Source organism: Lactuca serriola, chromosome 5 (genome assembly GCF_051521515.1).
Source record: "Lactuca serriola cultivar US96UC23 chromosome 5, Lser_US96UC23_V15, whole genome shotgun sequence".
Classification (NCBI taxonomy): domain Eukaryota; kingdom Viridiplantae; phylum Streptophyta; class Magnoliopsida; order Asterales; family Asteraceae; genus Lactuca; species Lactuca serriola.
Genome location: NC_136412.1, coordinates 194,099,844 through 194,121,381, shown reverse-complemented (window position 1 = coordinate 194,121,381; position 21,538 = coordinate 194,099,844). Strand labels below are relative to the sequence as shown.

At 36.7% G+C, this 21,538-nt stretch overlaps 1 protein-coding gene across 1 annotated transcript; it reads left to right on the top strand.

Annotated features, from left to right (window-relative positions):
• Positions 1 to 8,021: 8,021 nt before the first annotated feature.
• Positions 8,022 to 11,164, top strand: LOC145053435 (Nitrilase/cyanide hydratase and apolipoprotein N-acyltransferase family protein). The gene is made up of 10 exons (XM_079001482.1): positions 8,022 to 8,412; positions 8,543 to 8,659; positions 8,776 to 9,000; positions 9,258 to 9,351; positions 9,430 to 9,504; positions 9,681 to 9,759; positions 9,867 to 9,882; positions 10,147 to 10,230; positions 10,424 to 10,506; positions 10,928 to 11,164. The coding sequence occupies exons 1-10, from the start codon at positions 8,098 to 8,100 to the stop codon at positions 11,004 to 11,006; spliced, it is 1,167 nt and encodes a 388-aa protein (XP_078857608.1). The 5' UTR covers positions 8,022 to 8,097; the 3' UTR covers positions 11,007 to 11,164.
• Positions 11,165 to 21,538: the final 10,374 nt, after the last annotated feature.

Below are 21,538 nucleotides of genomic sequence, written 5' to 3'. Positions count from 1 at the left end.
TACCTCAACCACAACTGATCCACCGGTGAATGTCAATGTATATGATACGGGGGCATTTACTGGTACTAAACCTCCTGTTACTACTAAACCTATTGCACCTACTGCTTCAGATGACTCTAATCCGATTCTTGGAGGTGCTGATTTTGAGTATGACTCCACTTACTATAGTCCTTATCGGCTCCCGACTGAAGTTGATGATGCTGCCCCTGTTACTAAGGACCAACTTGATAGTGCTCATGAGAAGCTTGACAAGCTGCTTGAGTGTTATCAGAAGCCTGTTGACGTTATCCTGAAAGCCTTCATGGATACATCCTTGGAGCAATAAACCCAATCCATGGATAAGTGCTCAGCTGATGTGGATGATTCTACTTCCCAGTGTAAACAAGCTACTAAGGATTTTAAGGATCTTATTCAAGAATCTAAACTTTTCTTAGAGTCGCTTCAGGATCATGCCAACTCTAATGCTACCACGGTTAATGCTTCGGTTGACTCTCTAACCCACTCACTTCAAGGAGAGCAAGCAAAATTTGAAGCAGTTCGCGCGATCTTCAAACCGAGAATACATCTCATATTTCCTCTATTGACTCTCGGTTAGAGAAACTCGTGGCTGATTTAGCCATTGAACAACAACTGAGAGATGAACTCGCTAGACAGACTGCTACTATGGCAGCTCAGAAGGTCCAGCTGGAAAAAGCAGAAAAAGAGATTGAATTGTTGAAGGTTGAACGTGTTGTTCTTAGAAGCTGTTCTGGTGATGTCCTGGGTATACTGAACAATGTCATTCATGCTCATGATCTTGCTTTGACGCTGACTATCAGGAATCATCTTACTACCAAACTTCTTCCGGCGATTGCCCTGCTTCGTGAAATGAAGGGTGTTTCGAAGCCGATCGCGCTTCGCAACAAGGGGGAGAGGGTGTGCAAGTTAATGTAGAAAAGTCGTCTAGTCAACCTCCTGTTCAACCGAAAGTTGTGATCAAACCTGAACCGAAGGGTAACGAAGCTTCGGGTTCTAATGTTATTGAAAAGAAGGGTCCATCCAATGATGATAGTGATGAAGACCAGAAAACAATAACCGACATACTCAAAGGAAAGAAAAGAGATCAGGAGTTAAATGAAACTCAGAGGATTGTGAAGGAAGAAAAGGAGAAGGAAAGGAAGAGGAAAGAAGAGCATGATGCTCTTGGATGTAAAATGGCCTTTTTCCCATATTGACTAGGGGAAAGATGATAAAAGTGGCGATTGAATTCCCAAATGTTTTCTGGTTGGAACAAGTGGCTTCATTTGTTATTGAAAACACGAGGGATTCTCAATTCGATATGCCTATGATGAGGAAGGCGTTTGTTTTTCACTGCTTTGATTCTACTGCTGAAGCCCCTTCGCCTCATCCTCAGATTGATCAAGAACTTATAGATTTTTATCTGTAGTTCGGTCAACCTCAGTACTTGACGTGGAGTGCACAGAAGATCACGTTAGTCAAAGTGCTTAAGCCTACACCTGCAGGGAAGTTTGTCAATGTTCGTTTCAGAATTACTCGAGGTTCGGACAACTCGGTCTCTATAATTTCCCTTGCAGATCTCCCAAACTTGAATCCTCATGATTGGATTTTATTATACAACATTTTTCTTACAAATGCAAAGGAGTATGAACCAATCCTGAATCATTTAAAGAGGATGTTGGGGTCGTATATTTATAAAGTGGCTAAGATGGACCAAGAGATTGCCACTGTCATGAACAATAAACCGATTGTGAAGCCAACTCCGAAACCGGGAGATGTGAATAAAATGACAATGAGTCAAATTGATCATATGCATCTAACGGTCATGTTCACAAGAGCCGAACATAGCAGGTTTTTATTTGCTCTTGTGGATAAGCATCTGTTCTCAACCGATTGCTTGGAGCACATCATCAACATTATTCATCGGTGCAAGAAGAACAGTGAGTCTGATAAGAAGAACTTCATAGACATGCTTCGGTGGTATATTACATTTCGTCACGCTCTTCTAGCCATTATATCGAAGCTGTTCAAAACTGTTAAGAAGTCTTCAGTTGCTCAACTGAACTGAGCTTTCGGTTCCATGGACGCAAAGGGGGAGATTGTAGGATAAATATGTTGCGTCATGGGCTTTGTTTGTATTTACCAGATTGGGCCTGTCCATCCGTGTTTTGTTAGGGTTATGTAGTATATATAGTGCATGCATGTATGCATTAGATACGTTCTTGATTCTATTACTTTGATTATCGTTCTGTAACCCTAAAACACCTCTACAGTCGAATTTCTTCATCGAGCTCTTATGGGGTGTTGATGTTTAATCATTCAACATTGTTTGAGCCATTCCTGTGTCTTGTTCTTATTGCTTTATTCACTGTTTATAACATATCGATCCTACTAGAATTTTAATTCCAACAATTGGTATCAGAGTAGGAGACTGTGTAACAAATACGCATTCCTTCTCTTTGAAGAATACTATAGGGTTTCCGCTTTTATCAAATATATAGCAGCCATTGTTTTCTTATTGACGGAAACTAGTGTTTTTGATAAAACCCTATTCTTAAGTTTACAGGTCAGACTCTAACAGTTTCTAGGAAGGCTCATCATGTCTTAAGACGACATACAATCTAATCCCATCAACATCTCCAACAACATTGGATCAACTACAAGAGTACCCATTATTTACACGCAGGATTATGAAGTATGGGCGCATCATTTTGAAGATTATGTGGTTGGATCTGATGACAACAGGTATCTCATCTGGGAAGTTATCACGTTGGGTCCATTTTTTCACTCTGGAACGAATACAACTGTGAAAACCCAAAAGGAGTATAAGAAACTGATAGCAGACGAGGATAAGATTCCTCAGAACGAAAAAGATAAACTGAGGTGCAATGTCAAGGCGTTAAGAATGATCAGATTCGCTTTACAAGTTAACACCTTTCGGTTAGTGAGTTCATGCACTACAGCTAAGGAGATATGGGACAGGTTGAAAGAACTATATTCAATCGAAGAGGATCTAGAGCACTCTATTCAAACTCTGGTTCTCTCTGAGTTCGGAGCGTTTGTACAAAAACCTGAAGAAACCTTGCTTCAGATGTTTGATCGCTATAATCATCTGCTCAGCAAGATGACAAAGCATGGTATTGAAAGGAAGGGTGTTGAACAGAAAGTCACCTTCCTGAACGGTTTAAGACCCGAGTGGATGGCGGTTGTCTCAACTGTAAAAGCACATGAACAATTCAAAGCTTATTCCCTAGCGAAACTTATGGGATTTCTAAAGTCCCATGAAAGCATAGTATCAAAAGAAGCGAAGTTGATCTCTGGTGTCGTCTCACTTGCTCTTGTCTCGAAGAACAAAAATGTGATTGAAGAGGAAGAGGAAGATGACATGTCAGATGGTTTGGGTGAAAGAGTAGCAGGGTCAGATGGTTCCAACAGGTGCTTCATGACCATTCTGTATGGTCTTTACAATGGCCTCAATCTAGACTATGGGTCATTGCTTTGGTCTCAAGTGGTGCAAAGCCTCAATTCTTCGACCAAGCATTCAGAGATTTCTTGTGGAAGATTCTGGACTATTGTTACGCAAAGAGCCATATCTTCACTAAACATTTCGGTGATGAAGGATGTTTTGTTATACTCTGTGGCCACCTTTCACACTAAGAAGGTGATTATCGCCGATTAATCCATATACAATCATGTTGGCTCCATCCCTGAGACAATGTCTCGCTGTGTTCCACTCAACAACACAGTTATGGAAGCTTATCGCAAACTCAGTCCTATTGGTCCTCAAAAATTAACGCCTGAGATGAAGGCAGCTTTGGAAGCCGTGGAAAAACCTTCTAAACGTGGTAATAAGAAGGAAGAAAGGCCTTTTGATCCAGGAATGGGTGCATCTTCAAAAGTTGACAAATCAACAAAGGGTGATAAGGAGGGATCCAAAAAGCGGAAATCAGTGAAAGTGGGATCTTCAGCTCATCCTAAGAAAATTAAAAAGATGGCAAAAATGTCTACATCAGCTGATGATGAAGAAGAAGCTCATCTTGAGGACTCACCGAGTGGAAACACACCTCCTAGATCTCCAACTCCAATTGACGACATCCATACCAAGGTACCCACTCCACCAGATTCACCACCGAGGGTCACTATTTCCGTTTCGGTTGCTCCTATTCCTCCATCTACTGTTTCAGAATCGGTTGCTCCAATACCTCCAATTTCTACAACACAACCGATTTCTTCACCGATTCCACCACCACCTGTTAACACTACTCCTATAATCACTACAACACCTATTATTACCTCAACCATAACCAATCCACCGGTGAATGTCAATGTATATGATACGGGGGCATTTACTGGTACTAAACCTCCTGTTACTACTAAACCTATTACACCTACTGCTTCAGATGACTGTAATCCGATTCTTGGAGGTGCTGATTTTGAGTATGACTCCACTTACTATAGTCCTTATTGGCTCCCGACTGAAGATGATGATGCTGCCCCTGTTACTAAGGACCAACTTGATAGTGCTCATGAGAAGCTTGACAAGCTGCTTGAGTGTTATCAAAAGCCTGTTGACGTTATCCTGAAAGCCTTCATGGATACATCCTTGGAGCAATAAACCCAATCCATGGATAAGTGCTCAGCTGCTGTAGATGATTCTACTTCCCAGTGTAAACAAGCTACTAAGGATTTTAAGGATCTTATTCAAGAATCTAAACTTTTCTTAGAGTCGCTTCAGGATCATGCCAACTCTAATGCTACCACGGTTAATGCTTCGGTTGACTCTCTAACCCACTCACTTCAAGGAGAGTAAGCAAAATTTGAAGCAGTTCGCGCTGATCTTCAAACTGAGAATACATCTCATATTTCCTCTATTGACTCTCGGTTAGAGAAACTCATGGCTGATTTAGCCATTGAACGACAACTGAGAGATGAACTCGCTAGACAGACTACTACTATGGCGGCTCAGAAGGTCCAGCTGGAAAAAGCAGAAAAAGAGATTGAATTGTTGAAGGTTGAATGTGCTGATTTTAGAAGCTGTTCTGGTGATGTCCTGGGTATACTGAACAATGTCATTCATGCTAATGATCTTGCTTTGATGCTGACTATCAGGAATCATCTTACTACCAAACTTCTTCCGGCGATTGCCCTGCTTCGTGAAATGAAGGGTGTTTCGAAGCCGATGGTCGCTTCGCAACAAGGGGGAGAGGGTGTGCAAGTTAATGTAGAAAAGTCGTCTGGTCAACCTCCTGTTCAACCGAAAGTTGTGATCAAACTTGAACCGAAGGGTAATGAAGCTTCGGGTTCTAATGTTAATGAAAAGAAGGGTCCATCCAATGATGATAGTAATGAAGACCATAAAACAATAACCGACATACTCAAAGGAAAGCAAAGAGATCAGGAGTTAAATGAAACTCAGAGGATTGTGAAGGAAGAAGAGGAGAAGGAAAGGAAGAGGAAAAAAGAGCATGATGCTCTTGGATGTAAAATGGCCCTTTTCCCATATTGACTAGGGAAAAGATGATAAAAGAGGCGATTGAATTCCCAAGTGTTTTCTGGTTGGAACCAGTGGCTTCATATGTTATTGAAAACACGAGGGATTCTCAATTCGATAAGCCTATGACGAGGAAGCCGTTTGTTTTTCACTGCTTTGATTCTACTGCTGAAGCCCCTTCGCCTCATCCTCAAATTGATCGAGAACTTATAGATTTTTATTTGCAGTTCGGTCAACCTCGGTACTTGACGTGGAGTGCACAGAAGATCACGTTAGTCAAAGTGCTGAAGCCTACGCATGCAGGGAAGTTTGTCAATGTTCGTTTCAGAATTACTCGAGGTTCGGACAACTCGGTCTCTATAATTTCCCTTGCAGATCTCCTAAACTTGAATCCTCATGATTGGATTTTGTTATACAACATTTTGCTTACATATGCAAAGGAGTATGAACCGATCCTGAATCATTTAAAGAGGATGTTAGGGTCGTATATTTACAAAGTGGCTAAGATGGACCAAGAGATTGCCACTGTCATGAACAAGAAACCGATTGTGAAGCCAACTCCGAAACCGGGAGATGTGAATAAAATGACAATGAGTCAAATTGATCCTATGCATCTAACGGTCATGTTCACAAGAGCCGAACATAGCAGGCTTTTATTTGCTCTTGTGGATAAGCATCTGTTCTCAACCGATTGCTTGGAGCACATCATCAACATTATTCATCGGTGCAAGAAGAACAGTGAGTCTGATAAGAAGAACTTCATAGACATGCTTCGGTGGTATATTACATTTCGTCACGCTCTTCTAGCCATTATATCGAAGCTGTTCAAAACTGTTAAGAAGTCTTCAGTTTCTCAACTGAACTGAGCTTTCGGTTCCATGGACGCAAAGGGGGAGATTGTAGGATAAATATGTTGCGTCATGGGCTTTGTTTGTATTTACCGGATTGGGCCTGTCCATCCGTGTTTTGTTAGGGTTATGTAGTATATATAGTGCATGCATGTATGCATTAGATACGTTCTTGATTCTATTACTTTGATTATCGTTCTGTAACCCTAAAACACCTCTACAGTCGAAGTTCTTCATCGATCTCTTCTGGGGTGTTGATGTTTAATCATTCCACATTGTTTGAGCCATTCCTGTGTCTTGTTCTTATTGCTTTATTCACTGTTTAGAACATATCGATCCTACTAGAATTTTAATTCCAACAATTGATATCAGAGCAGGAGACTGTGTAACAAATACACATTCCTTCTGTTTGAAGAATACTATAGGGTTTCCGCTTTTATCAAATATATAGGAGCCGTCGTTTTCTTATCGACGGAAACTAGTGTTTTTGATAAAACCCTATTCTCAAGTTTACAGGTCAGACTCTAAGAGTTTCAAGGAAGGCTTATCATGTCTCAAGACGACATACAATCTAATCCCATCAACATCTCCAACAACATTGGATCCACTACAAGAGTACCCATTTTTTACACGTAGGATTATGAAGTATGGGCGCATCACTTTGAAGATTATGTGGTTGAATCTGATGACAACGGGTATCTCATCTGGGAAGTAATCACGTTGGGTCCATTTGTTCACTCTGGAACGATACAACTGTGAAAACCCAAAAGGAGTATAACAAACTGATAGCAAACGAGGATAAGATTCCTCAGGATGAAAAAGATAAACTGATGTGCAATGTCAAGGCATTAAGAATGATCAGATTCGCTTTACAAGCTAACACCTTCCGGTTAGTGAGGTTATGCACTACAACTAAGGAGATATGGGATAGGTTGAAAGAACTATATTCAACCGACGAGGATATAGAGCACTCTATTCAAACTCTGCTTCTCTATGAGTTTGGAGCGTTTGTACAAAAACCTGAAGAAACCTTGCTTCAGATGTTTGATCGCTACAATCATCTGCTCAGCAAGATGACAAAGCATGGTATTGAAAGGAAGGGTATTGAACAGAAAGTCACCTTCCTGAACGGTTTAAGACCCGAGTGGATGGCGGTTGTCTCAACTGTAAAAACGCATGAACAATTCAAAGCTTATTCCCTAACGAAACTTATGGGAATTCTAAAGTCACATGAAAGCACAGTATCAAAAGAAGCGAAGTTGATCTCTGGTGTCGGCTCACTTGCTCTTGTCTCGAAGAACAAAAATGTGATTGAAGAGGAAGAGGAAGATGACATGTCAGAGTGTGATCTTACGAGTGACGAGTATGCGATGACGGTGTCGAATCCAAAGAAGTTTGTTCGGAAGAAATTCCCTGTTGGTAAGAACCAAAACTGGCAAGGATGCTATAGTTCAGAAAAGGTAAAGGAAGAGTCTAAGAATACATCTCAGAAGGAGAATGAAAAGGAGAGCAAACTGATAGGCGACTCAGGGTATGATTGCAATTAGTGTCGATACTTGTTGTGTTTATAAAAGAAGTTTTTTTAATATAAAATTAAAAAAACTGATTTATCCCTAATAAAAATAATCAACCCTAGAAAACCAAACAAAAGAAAAACTTCAAGAATAGTGCCTAATACTGACTACTGCCTACCGTAGATGTTCCATCAATTTTAACAGAAACAGAAGTAGTGTCAATGGTGAAAGTGACGGCGGAAAAGAAATGAGAAGTGGATCAATTGCGTTCTTGTCCACAACTCTGCCTTCATATACTTCGCCTGTAAATCTCAAAACTCTCCGATCATCGGCTGTTGTCGTAGCTACGCCGCTCGGCCACCGTCTATCTTTACTACGCAACTTCCGGGTTCCGCAAACTGGTAGTAAAGTCAACAAAATTAGCCCTGGTCACAATCTATTCAGCTTTACCACTACACGTACGCTCACTCGCGTCTCAGCATCATCCATGGCGTCTTCTTTTAGCCCTGAGAAAGCTAGGGTTCCTCCTGCTATCGATACGCCAATTCCTCCAATCTCCAAGGTTTCGTATTTCAAAACCTCTGTGCATGCATAGTGCTTAGATGCAATTGGGGATATCCATGTACAATTCGGCATTTAACTGTACAAATTACTTGTTTTGTATGACTGATTGTATGATATCGGGATTGCAGTTCAAGATTGGACTATGTCAATTGTCTGTTACTGCAGACAAGGAGAGGAACATTACCCATGCCCGTGTAGCAATCGAGGAGGCAGCTGAAAAGGGTGCCAAGCTTGTTCTTCTACCTGTAATTTTCTATTACGAACTTTTACTCTTCTGTATATCTTCCTTCCTCGTTAGTTAAATGCAAACTATGAACTCGATTTTGAAAGCTCTAGAACTTTAACAATTGTCATCTCTCAGGAAATATGGAATAGTCCATATTCAAATGATAGCTTCCCTGTGTATGCTGAAGACATTGATGCTGGGAAAGACTCATCTCCTTCAACAGCAATGTTGTCTGAAGCTGCTCGTTCTTTGAAGATCACAATAGTTGGTGGATCCATTCCAGAAAGATGTGGTGACAAGCTTTACAATACCTGTTGTGTTTTCGATACTGATGGAAACCTGATAGCTAAACACAGAAAGGTATTCTTCTAATTATGGTCTTTAAGCATTGGGAACTTTAATATTATATCATGCTGTTTTCATTTACTTCATATTAAGGTAATGCATTTTGAAAAATTCAACCCAATTATAAGAAATGAAAGTAGGGTGCTTTTAGAAACAAATCAATAGAAGTATGTTGCAATTTCTTGCATATAACCCCTAATTTTACTATCATTATCATCATGAATTCATAGAGATAAAGTTGTGATAATTAGTGTGATATGACTACATGACAGATACACCTTTTTGATATCAATATTCCTGGAAAAATTACATTTGAGGAATCAAAGACTCTTACTGCTGGAGAAACTCCTACTGTTGTTGACACAGGTTTGTTTTTAATTTAATGCAAAATGTTTAAATAATTTTTAATTAATGATTCTAATTAAATTATAATATTATATGCAGATGTTGGACGCATAGGTATAGGCATCTGCTATGACATTCGATTTCAGGAACTAGCCATGCTATATGCAGCTAGAGGTTTATTATACAACTCACACTTTTCTACTATTTTTTTTTTTTTTTTTTTCATTTGAGATTTTTGGCTATTGTATTTAAATAATTAAATTTAATTCCTAACTTTTAACAATTTCCGTTTTTTACAAATTAAATTAATTGTTAAGCTACTTTTTATTGTAATGAATGTTGCATATCAGGTGCTCACCTACTTTGTTATCCTGGGGCATTCAACATGACTACTGGTCCATTGCACTGGGAGTTATTACAAAGGGCAAGGTATATTTTTTATATATATTTTTATATTTTTATATTTATGAATTATATAATTGAAAGTTTTAACAGTAAGATATGCTACTAATTTAATTTATATATATGATATGCAGGGCTGTGGATAATCAGGTATGATATACTAATTACCTTTTTAAACATTTTCATCAAAAAAAAAAAAAAACAGAAGTTGTAATTTTAATGGCAAAAAAATTGGACTTTTAGTAGTTTTCTATCTTTTGAACTAAGATTTGTCATTTGATACATTATAACTGTTAGAAAAAAATGATTAATCTTCGTTGAAAACATAATTGTAATATCGGATAATGTGTTGCATTTATTTATTTAATTTTATATAAAAATAAAAATTAATTAGTATTGATTTCGTGACAACAGTTATATGTAGCAACTTGCTCTCCTGCTCGAGATGCTGAGTCTGGTGGCTATGTGGCATGGGGCCATTCCACCCTTGTGGGACCCGTAAGTTTCTCAACCTCATTACTCTCTTATATTCGATTTATTTATTTATTAGTTAAATGCAAGAAATTGTTTTCTACTTTTAAAATTTTGACCAATTATAGCAATGTCATTCAAATATAAAACAAATAGTAGGATACTATAATACACCAATAAATGAGAGTATGTTGTTATTTCTTGTTGTGATATTTGATAGTTTGGAGAGGTATTGGCTACTACAGAACATGATGAGGCAACAATTATATCAGAGATTGATTATTCACTTATGGACCTAAGGAGGTGAGTTTTGACTATGAAGTTGTTTTAAAAATCATTACGTGTTCTTAATTATTATCTTGCAAAACTTTAATTAAGTTATTTCTAAAACCTTAATTGAAAAAGTTTTTAAAACCGTTTACGCTATGTTTGGCAGACTAACTGAAACTAAACTGCTAGCTGATAAAAAATGACGTTTGATTCAATATTTTAAGACAAAAACGTAATACATTTGGGATGTACTCAAGTTAGGATATTTAAATAAATGGTATATTTAATAGAATTTTGGAAAAACTCCATTTGTTGAAATGCTAGTTTGAGTAGTTTTCTAAAAAACTTGCGTAGAAGCTAGTTTTTAGCTTTCCAAACATAAGAATTTGAAAAAACCGAAAAATATAAAATGGCAAGTTATAACATGGTATTAATTAATAAATAAAATGTATAGGACAAATCTCCCGCTACAGAAGCAACGTCGTGGTGACCTCTACAACTTGGTTGATGTTCAAAGGTTTAATTCTCAGTAATTTTGGCTTTTTTTTTGGTCATTTTATTTTAGCGACGTATGTTTGTGTAACATTTTATTGCTGAATTTATAATCCCATTGTTGGGTGTTGTGACTTTTTGCATCACAATTTTACTGATTACTCGTTTGTACATTGTGGAAGTTATGTCCTTTTTAATAGCCTTCTCTCTTTGTCCCATTTAACACTTGTTTCAATATCAATATAATACGTGCCATAAATATGTATTTTTTGTTTTCCTTATCAACATTAGTCTTAGTCGAATGACTTAAAATGTTTATAGGCTTAATTAATGACTTAACAACCAATAACTCAAAATTTGCTTTTTAGGTTAATGAACTTTTAGTTGTATCCAATAAACAAACTAGCTTTTATTTTGGTTTTAAAATACTAGCTGTTACAATTTGTATCGGTTAAATGACAACAAACACTATCATTTCGCTATGTTTAACTAATAGTCTGTTATGGTCATTTTTTCAAACCACAACTTCAACTATATGGATTTTTACCGACTAAAATGACAAGGTCACAAAACAATATGACTTTGTTAATGGTTATTGGTTGTGGTTTGAAAAAATAATTACAAGATGTTTTTAGTTAGATATAGCAAGGGAAATGACGGTGTTCGTTAACATTTTAATTGATAAAAATCGTAATTGTTGGTATTTTAAAACTAAAATAAATAGTTAATTTTTTTATTGGATACAATTAAAAGTTTAATGACCTAAAAAACAAATTTTATATTCGTGGTTGCTACTGCTTGCCACTTTAAGCCATTTTCCCTTAAATTAAATTAAAACTTTATAGGGTTAATGTCATTTTAGCCTATAAACTTTTCGTGTTTGTTTTATAACGTCTATTTTTTTGTGTATTTTAAGGGCTTAAAGTTCATTTTCACCTATCATTGAGGCCACTTAACTTGCTATAACATGTTTTAAGATTCCACTTCACCTATTCCAACCTCCTCCCTCACCTGGTAACCTCTCCCCTTCCGAACTCTCATTCGAGTACTTGACATTTACCATGCCTAATCCATTTGCACCATCGATCGTCGCCGATCACCACCAACTCCAATGTTTGTCGTTCTCTGTTAACCAACTTGCAGAAACACCGATCGCTGCTGCTAGTTGATTATCACAACCTTACCTTCCAATCTCCATCCATCCTCTCCACCTCCGGTACCTCTTTCCCCAAATTATTTGGTAGTTTCAAATTTTATATATGGGTTTGTATCTATTAATCAGGTCAAATACCCTTACATTCTTCAATATGTATCAATAGTTTGTTGTAGAAAAGGGTTTTTCAATGTGATCATTATTTATCGAATTGGGTCCATTACTTTCTCCAAATAACTGTGCAATTCGTATTCTTTCGAACGCTAATATCGAATTCTTGAATGTGATTGATAATCATAGATTAGCCCGTTTTCTTATCTTTTTCCCGCTTTATTAGACAACATTAATGATGAGTTTTTAGCTTCTGCCGTCATTAGATGGTTGTACATCAGCATTTCGTAGAAACCTTGCGTTGCCTCTTTTACAACACCCATACAACTCCAAATGTAAACATTCTCGACATTTATGGTCGACAAAAGCTCGAATTGTTAGTTCAAGCTCATAATTCAATCATTGGTTCGAACCAAATTACCAAAAATTCCTTTTTCTGAAATCCCTTTCTCTAAGTTACATAAGCATTTCGTCAATAGATATGAATCTACACCTCACAATTTGCCTCAAGATCGAGTTTTTAGGGCTCATAAGTCTGAAATCGCAATCACTATCACTGAATCTCAAGTAATAGTCGAATTGACGAGTCGGACATTAAAGAGTAATGACGTTTTTAACCCAAAAAAAATAAATCAAGTTCCCAAAACTACAAAAAAGAAAAAAAAAACTTAAGGACATTTTGAAACAAACATGGAAATTTTGTAGGGCTAAAATGACGTTTTATCAAACATTATAAGATGTGAAACAATTAGTAACAGTAAATCAAGAGAAATTAAAATGTTTAAGAAAGATGAAAAGAAGCCTCAACAGTCTTGCTTTTGAGAGGTTCAATAATTGTATTCTATTAAACGAACATAAGTTATTACAAAAATAATTCTAAGACCTAGTTAAGTGTCTTGGACAAAACACTCTATGATACCAATTTGGTACGTTTTTTTCTTTTTAAAACACGATTTAACACACAAAAACATCATTTAAGTAAACAACATAACATCCCGTTTGTTCCAAAATCATAAATCATAAGATTAAATCAGAGTTAATTAGAAAACTAGTGGGAGTCTCAACAGTAAAATAATAACGATGCAAATGTATAGTCACGTTGCGTCCTTCCCTTTCAAACCAGAACAACCTGAAAAACCTTTAACGGAACACGTAATTTTAAAGCTTAGTGAGTTCCCTAGTATACCACATATTCCATCACACATACAATGTATACAACAATCAACCCATGGCTATCACAACTAACATTTTGGCTAGAAAATTCTATTCTCATGTAATCATTCAAGTATTGTAAAACATGTACTCTAAGTGAATATCACTCAATGCTCATTCAAATACATCTCTCATGTTCAACTAAGGGTTGGAAACCCTAGAAACCCCGGTTCAAGTTTGCTATGGACTAGGATTTTCTTATTGGGCCTAATGGGCCAATAAGCCTTCAATTCGAATATTTTGGGCCTAGAATCCGTCATTGGACTCTAAATGACCCACATTCATAAAACTTAACACTTTGGGCCATGTGGACCTAAAATGGTCCATGTTAATCCTAATGGGCCAAGTTGGGCCATAATAACTCCAATAGCCCTAATGGGCCATAAACCCGATTTCTTTGGTTCTAATGGGTCGTGAACCACCTAATGGACTTGTATTGGGCCGTGAGCCATCCTAGGAGCCCAATGGGCCGAAAATATTATTGGGCCTATGAAATTCAAAGAAAGCCAAGAATCTGAGCCCAAAACCATTTTTCCTTCATTCCACTAGGCCCATTCTCGGCCCAAGGTAAACAAAAAAAAAAAGAAAAGAAAATAAGAGGACTAATGAGCATGAGACACATCATTATTGCATGGAGGATCTCCATGCAACATCACTTTACTCTCTCTCTCTCTCTCTCTCTCTCTTCTCCCATCTTCTTCTCAGCCGAATCACCCTCCTCACCATCTCACCTCTTTCAAAAATCTTCCAAAGAACTCTCTCTAGAAGAACCTCCTTCCTACTCCAAATTTTCAAAGATTTAGAGTTGTTTCAAGAAGATTTTCACCAAAAATCATCAATCCTTGGTAAGTCACTACACATCCAAGTTATATAACTTCATTCTTATGTTAGATCACCCCTCCTAAACATTTGATTGTGATCACACTCTTAGAAACCTCATAAGTTCGAGATCTACTCAAGGAAAACTTGCTAGAGCCGAAACCTCTCTCTTTTCTTCACCAAACCGAGAACAAACAAGCAAGGTGAGTTCATACCCCCTTGTTTTCGATTTTCATATGTTTTCGGGGGAGAATACAAGTACTATGTGATATATCTAAGTATTGTGCATGTTATGTGTGTGTTTATTGTGAAAATATGGTTAAATATTCTAGATCTCGAAAAAAATAGTAAAAATGGTTGATTTTGTTAACTAAGATACTCAAAACAACACTCTTTAAGGGTGAAAATGTTAAACATGCATGCTTGTTGAATAAAACTACAATAAACCATGTTTAAGGATCATATATGTCAAACAAACAAAAATGTGGGACTTTTTATGACACACACGGTTTTCATGAGGACAAAAAGAGTCATTATATTTCAAAAATGAACTTTTATGTTATTTTGATATTAAAGGGACCATAAATGAAAAGTTTCGCATAATGGGCCTTTAAATGTGCTTTACGACTTTCTTGGGCCCAAAGTGAAAAATATTGAATTTGGTGGACCAAAAATGTCTTTATATGTAAACTTGAGCCTAAAATGAAAAACTCACGATTTAAGGGTTAAAACTGACATTTATTTCTAAATTGGGCCAAAAATGTAAAATTTACGGAAATTGGGCTGAAAATGTAAATTTTATAAAATAAGGGCTGAAATTGTAATTTTTACAAAGTAAGGGCTGGAAATGTTACTTATTATGGAAAAGGGCTGAAAATGTCAATAAATGTATTTTTGGACCGAAATTGTAAATTATTTTACAATTGGGCCGAAAACACAAAGTTTCATAAATTAGTCGGCTAAAGTGTTATTTTTATCAAAAAGGACCAAAAATGTCATTTTAGGTGAAATAAGTCCTTAAATGTAGGGCTGACAATTCTCGACACGACACGAAATAAATGGGTTTGGGTTGAGTTTTTCAACCTGCCAACCCGCTAACCCGCCAACCCGCCAACCCGTTTATTAAACGGGTCATATATGGGTTTCTCAAAAAATAAATGGGTTGACCCGCCAACACGTTTATATTCTTAATAAAAAAATATTTTATTTTTTAAATGTATTTATGTATCAAGTATTAATATTTAATAAGTATTATATAATATATATACCATTTATTCATAGACCATTTGACTGTTTTGACATTATGACTCGTGCGCGGATGGTCTAAGATCATAAGTCGTAATCTATAAGATTAAGTCTGTAAAATGTTTCTATGAATGTTTTTAATTTTCATTTTGATGTTTAAGACTTAAATATCTAAAATTCAGACCCACGAACCTAAATCTGACCCACGAACCCGCCAACTAGTGAACCCGTATAAATAAATGGGTTGGTGGGTCATATATGGGTTTATGTTCCAAACCCGCCAACCCGTGGCCCGCCAACCTGTGACCTGTATATTTAAATGGGTCGTGTTTGGGTTGACATATTTTGACCCGCCACACGCCAACCCGAACACGACACGATTGTCAGGCCTACTTAAATGTTTTATTTAAGTCATAAAGGACCTAAATAGTCAATTTTGTTGAAAATAAGCCCAAATTGTGAAGTTATAACTTAATGGACAAAAAGTTTCCACTATAACGCAAAAATTAAGCATTTTATGTCTTTTTGATAAATGTTTAAACTGAAATAAAGATGACGTAACGAACAGAAACAAAATACAATGATTACATGTTTATTAGGCCTAATAACCACTATACATGCTTATTGGGCCTTCGTGGTCAAATTTCATGTTTGTTGAGCCCAATTCATTCTTTACATGTCTACTGGGCCTTAGTGACCCAATTACATGCTTAATGGGCTGAAATCATCTTTTACATGTTTATTGGGCTTTGGTGGCCCATTTACATGCTGATTTGGGCCTGGACTATTCATTATATGCTTAATGGGCCTTAAAGTGTTCATTTGCATACTTAACAAGCCTGTAAATAACTTATATGCATAATGGACCACAGTTGTCTCATTTCCATGTTGGTTGGGCTTTGTTTGTTCATATAAATTCTAAATTGGTATGTGCAAGAATCTAAATTCATATACATCTTATATCGTGAAATTCAAATAATTATACAATAACAATTGGGATCTAGTGAGACATGTCGGTTGACACCACCGAGTGTATGATTGTAGCCTGTAGTTATGACCAAAGTCTCATGGAGGGAGAGCGAGAGATTGTGTATAGATCTATACGTGGGTGACTCCCCCACACCTGAGTTGTTCGCTACAGTTAGACTAGGCTAGTCTAGGGTGACAACCTCATTCTTTATCAAACCGACGTTTGGAAAATGCCATGACAGGCGAAATAGTCATAATGAAGCATGGTTATAACGACTTACATAAAGATCAATATCAACATAACATTACGGAAATCAGAGTATCAATCACGTCCATACAAGTCAAACATGTATCAATACATGGTCTTAGGGTTTAAGACCACAATACGTTTATAATCGGAAAATATCGGATTTTCTGGGGAAACACTATTATTCAATTACCTTCTACTTACAACAAAAATAATACAAAGAATTATATGGATTTCGTATTCATATATATTTTACAACAAAATTCACACATGCATTTATACTCGACTATTATATCATTTTACAGACTATATACAGAAAATATCAGATTTTCTGGGTTATACAAACAATACAAAATATTTCATTCAATCATGCTTATGAACTCACCAATGTTATATATGTTGACCGTTTTCAAAATAACTTGTATTCTTAGGTAACCGTTAAGCAGAGGAAACTTTCAAGTGTAGGGATTTATGTTGTGTAATGTCAATCATCGTACAATTAATATTTTGGAATATGTAACCTAAGACAATGTACTTGATGTGAACAATACTAATTTCTATTATGTAATGTTTGGTGATGATTGTGTTATGTTTCATTATATTCATTGTGATGGTATTTCAATTTATAGTCACACGAGCCCCCGGACGATTCTGTCGTCTAGTTCGGGGGTGTGACAATGACCACATTGTGTATATAAACCATAGGCTCCTAGACATCATACAACCACGGGCTCCCAACCTATGGACTCCCAGTCCTCATACAAACTATCGTCTCTCACCATCATGCAACCACAAACCATTAACCATCATACAAGCAAAAACACATATTTTTCTAATATTGACGAACCACCTTATTGTAACGCCCGTAGATCCGGGCTAGTCAATTTTGAGACGATAAGCATCAAAAAATTACTTTTGGATGGAAGATTATTTAGAAGGATTAATCTTAACTAAGTTGTATTATATGTTACAAGGATTTCGTACATATAAAGAACGCCGAAATCCGAGTTATAACGAAGAAGTTATGACCTGTCGAAGTTTCGCGAAAGAACCGGCACGACACAGCGCAATGTAAATAGTGAATTTACGTTAGAGCGATATTTGGCCTTAGCAATCTAAATAAAAGTCATAGAATATGTTAAATCGATAGCACGCATAAAAAGAACGTCTAAATCTGACTTCGGATGAGGAAGTTATGATTTTTCGAAGTTTCAGCATTAGCAGTATGCAGCCCGAAACTCGAGATTGAGGTCGAGTGATATTTAGCCAAAACATTCTAAATGAGAATTGAAGATCTCATCAATAGTATTCCAACGATAAAAAGACAGACGAAAACGGAGTTCAAATGAAGGAGTTATGAATTTCGAACGGAGTTTTCCTGTCCCAGCCTACTAAAAATAATATATAAGTAATATATTTATAATATATTAAAAATGAAGTCAAATTAGCCAACAGAGTCTAAACGAGAGTTGTAGAGCATAATCTCACCTTCGCGTCGATATAAAGAACGTCGAAAACGGAGTTCGTATGCGAAAGTTATGAATTTCTGAAGTTTGGGATGCGAACCCCAAAGCCGTGTCAGAGACCACGACGTGGCATGTCTTCTGACACCTCCGGGAGTCCCCCAGACGCAACCTGCGATGACACATGCAGTGACGATCAAGCCCACGACGTGGAAAAAGGTGCCACGACGTGGCAAGGGCAGATTTTGCCCAATAAATAGATTTGAAGGGCCAACCGTTTAGGGTTGCTATTTTCTCTCCTCTCTCTCTCCCGTTTTACCTTGATTTACGTGCAAGAAATATCCCGAAGCCCCGGTATCATCCCGAGACCCGAAGCGAGTCCTGAAGCCCGAAGATCCCGAGAAGAAAAGAGTTTTCGAGCCGAAGCTCTGCCCGCGAGGAGTCCGGTTTTTGTGAAGATCTTCCAGATCTACCGAAGAATACTACTTCTACAAGCCGTAGTGCTGTCTGATCATCTTCTGATCAAGTGAGTGTATAGTCCCTTTCATAAACACGATTTTAATACAACTATTGTTTGAATGTATTAAGTATATGTTTGGTGTGAGTGTGTAGTTACTTTCTTCTAACACATAGATATGAAGTATCTCTAGAAAATACGTGCTATATGTTATATGTATATTATCTCGTTATTTGGAATGGGTAAGTGTGTGTGGTTGCTTTCTATTAACACACATATATAGATTATACTCTATAAAATACGTGCTATGTGAATATATACTATTTCTCATGTGATATGAGTGTCGAAAGAATTTGTTATACATGTTTTATGTTGTATATAAACAAATATATTTTATCTACAAATATGTGGGTAGAACATGGGTAGATAGTGATGTGTGATGAAATAAAAATGTTGAGAGGCCTCGATGTCATTGTGATCCAGTCATCTAGCGGAATTTAGATGACAACCATGGACTCTTTCTAGACAGTCCCGTGGAACACCAACATGCTCATAACCTGTAGGTGTTAATGAACTTGGGTGTTCATTCGCTGTATTCCATCCTCCTCATGGTTGCCTTATTTGACGTATATTGCTGAGGAACCCCCGAAGCATGTGTTGTCGCCCCGATGAAATATTCTTACACTAGGTCCCTTGTGTTAGTTGTCTTAGGGACGTAAAGTGAGAATAACGGGAATGGGTAATTGGGTTATTATTGGTTGATGAAATTAAATTAATTATTTATTGTGGGTTGAAAACCCTATATGCTCACCAGGCTCCCAAGCCTGACCCACTTAGTTTTCTTTGCATTACAGGTAATGGCACAAGAGTATAAGTTGGTGGACTTGACGAGAGGTTTTGGATTATAGATCAGTAGTTATAAATAACTGTTGTAAGGTCTATTTTGTTCTGTTTATGCTTTTGGTCTGTATTGAACATGACATCCCGAGATTTTGTTATATAATGAAAATACATTTCTTTAAAGAAATGCTTTGATAAACTCTTATCATATTTTGTTTTGGGAACAAATTCCGCAACCATTTTCTTTAAACGATCACTCTGATTTATAAAACAAAGCATAAACAAATCGGTCTTTCCTGGCCGTGAAATTGGGGATGTCACAGTATAAATGGGTAGTTGTACATAGTCGGAGGAAAAATAGATAGTCAAAAAAATGTTCCAACATCAAGGCTCCAATCAAACAAGAACATACAATAAGGCCAAAACAAGAGTTCTAAGGCTATCCAATGTTAAACCACATACAACCCATATGACATCCTCTCAACAATCTTGTAATATTAACAAACCTTTAAACACACAACTTGATAGATGTCCTAACACAATCTGTTGGGAATAAATCCGAGATGATGAATGCAGAATATCAAGAACAATCAAGAATCAATCACCATCACATGCAAGTAATCTGATAAATGTTTTGTGTATATTGATTATGATATGAACGTACAAAGAAAACCTTAATCAAGAAAAAGCCTTACATCTAAATCTAACATAATGATTATTTATAGGGAACATCAAATATTTACCATAAATATAAAACCAATGCCTTAATATAAAATCAATGTCTTAGAAGAGCTTGATGAAAAACTTCTACTATAACGGCACCGTAGGGAATCATAAAACGATTAACCCTAAAAAAGCTTCCCTAAATAACCAAACATGGCAGATCAGTTTCAATATCTCAAATACAAAACAATCTCCCTCTATATGTTGAAACCGATGAAGATCACAGTTTTTGATCTTCTTGACATTTCTCCCCCCTAAATTGTGAGACTCATCAGCACATGGGGTCTTCAAAGCAAGAGAAACAAATATCGTCTTCCAAATACGAACTCCCCCTTGAATAATCATCACTCCCCCTTAAATCTTCAACAAATACCATGGAGAGAATCTAGAAAGTTAAGAAGAATCACCAACAATCTTCAAAACCCATCAGATTAGATGAAATAAATCCTTGTAGAATAAATCCAATTCTCAAAAATTAAAACCGAAAAAATAAAAAAAATTATTTTGTATTTTTTGGTTTAAATATTAGACAAAAAGAATAGAATAAGAAGCAATTATTTAGAAAGGATTAAAAAGAATACGACTAAAGAAAACGATTAGAATTGAAAATATTTTGGAAAAAAGGGGTAAAAATGGTTAAAATCCATTTAATTTGTAAAGAACTTTGAGAGCGGCAGTAGAAACTGTCAAGTGGTGAAAGATTGAGGGCTGTAAATGAAATTCGAAGCTTCTTCTTTACTGGAACGGGCAAAACACGATTGTTGACTTAAAAAAGTCAAAATCAAATAATCTTCGATCTGATCTTCAATTCAGATTAAAAACCGATTTAAGATTACGATTCCGACTGAAACCCCGATTCCCGTTTCTGATTATGACGATTTTGATTTCCGATAATTCCATTTTCCATTTCGACTTTGTTGTGCAAATCCGAATTCGGTTTTTATGATCTGAAAAACGAGTATGATAATGAGATTTCCGATTTTGGTTTCTGAACCCAGATACTCATGAAATTTCGATCAATGAATTTCGATTTCAAACTTCTGATTGTAATACTCCAAGCCGATGACTTCCGATTACGAAATGATTGCAGTTTCTGAGCAGACTGAAGCTCCGAATATTGATTGTAGTTTTCGTATACGAACACCAAATTCCGATCACCTATGAACTTCCGAATCGATTTCAATATTGAGACTGAAACTCCGATTGCGAATCGGTTGCAACATCCGAGCCTTGAACTCCGAATGCCAGAACTGCGAAAGCATACACTATGAGCGATCGCAACCTCCGAGCCTAGAACTGCGAACGACAGAACTACGAACGATTGCGAACGCTCG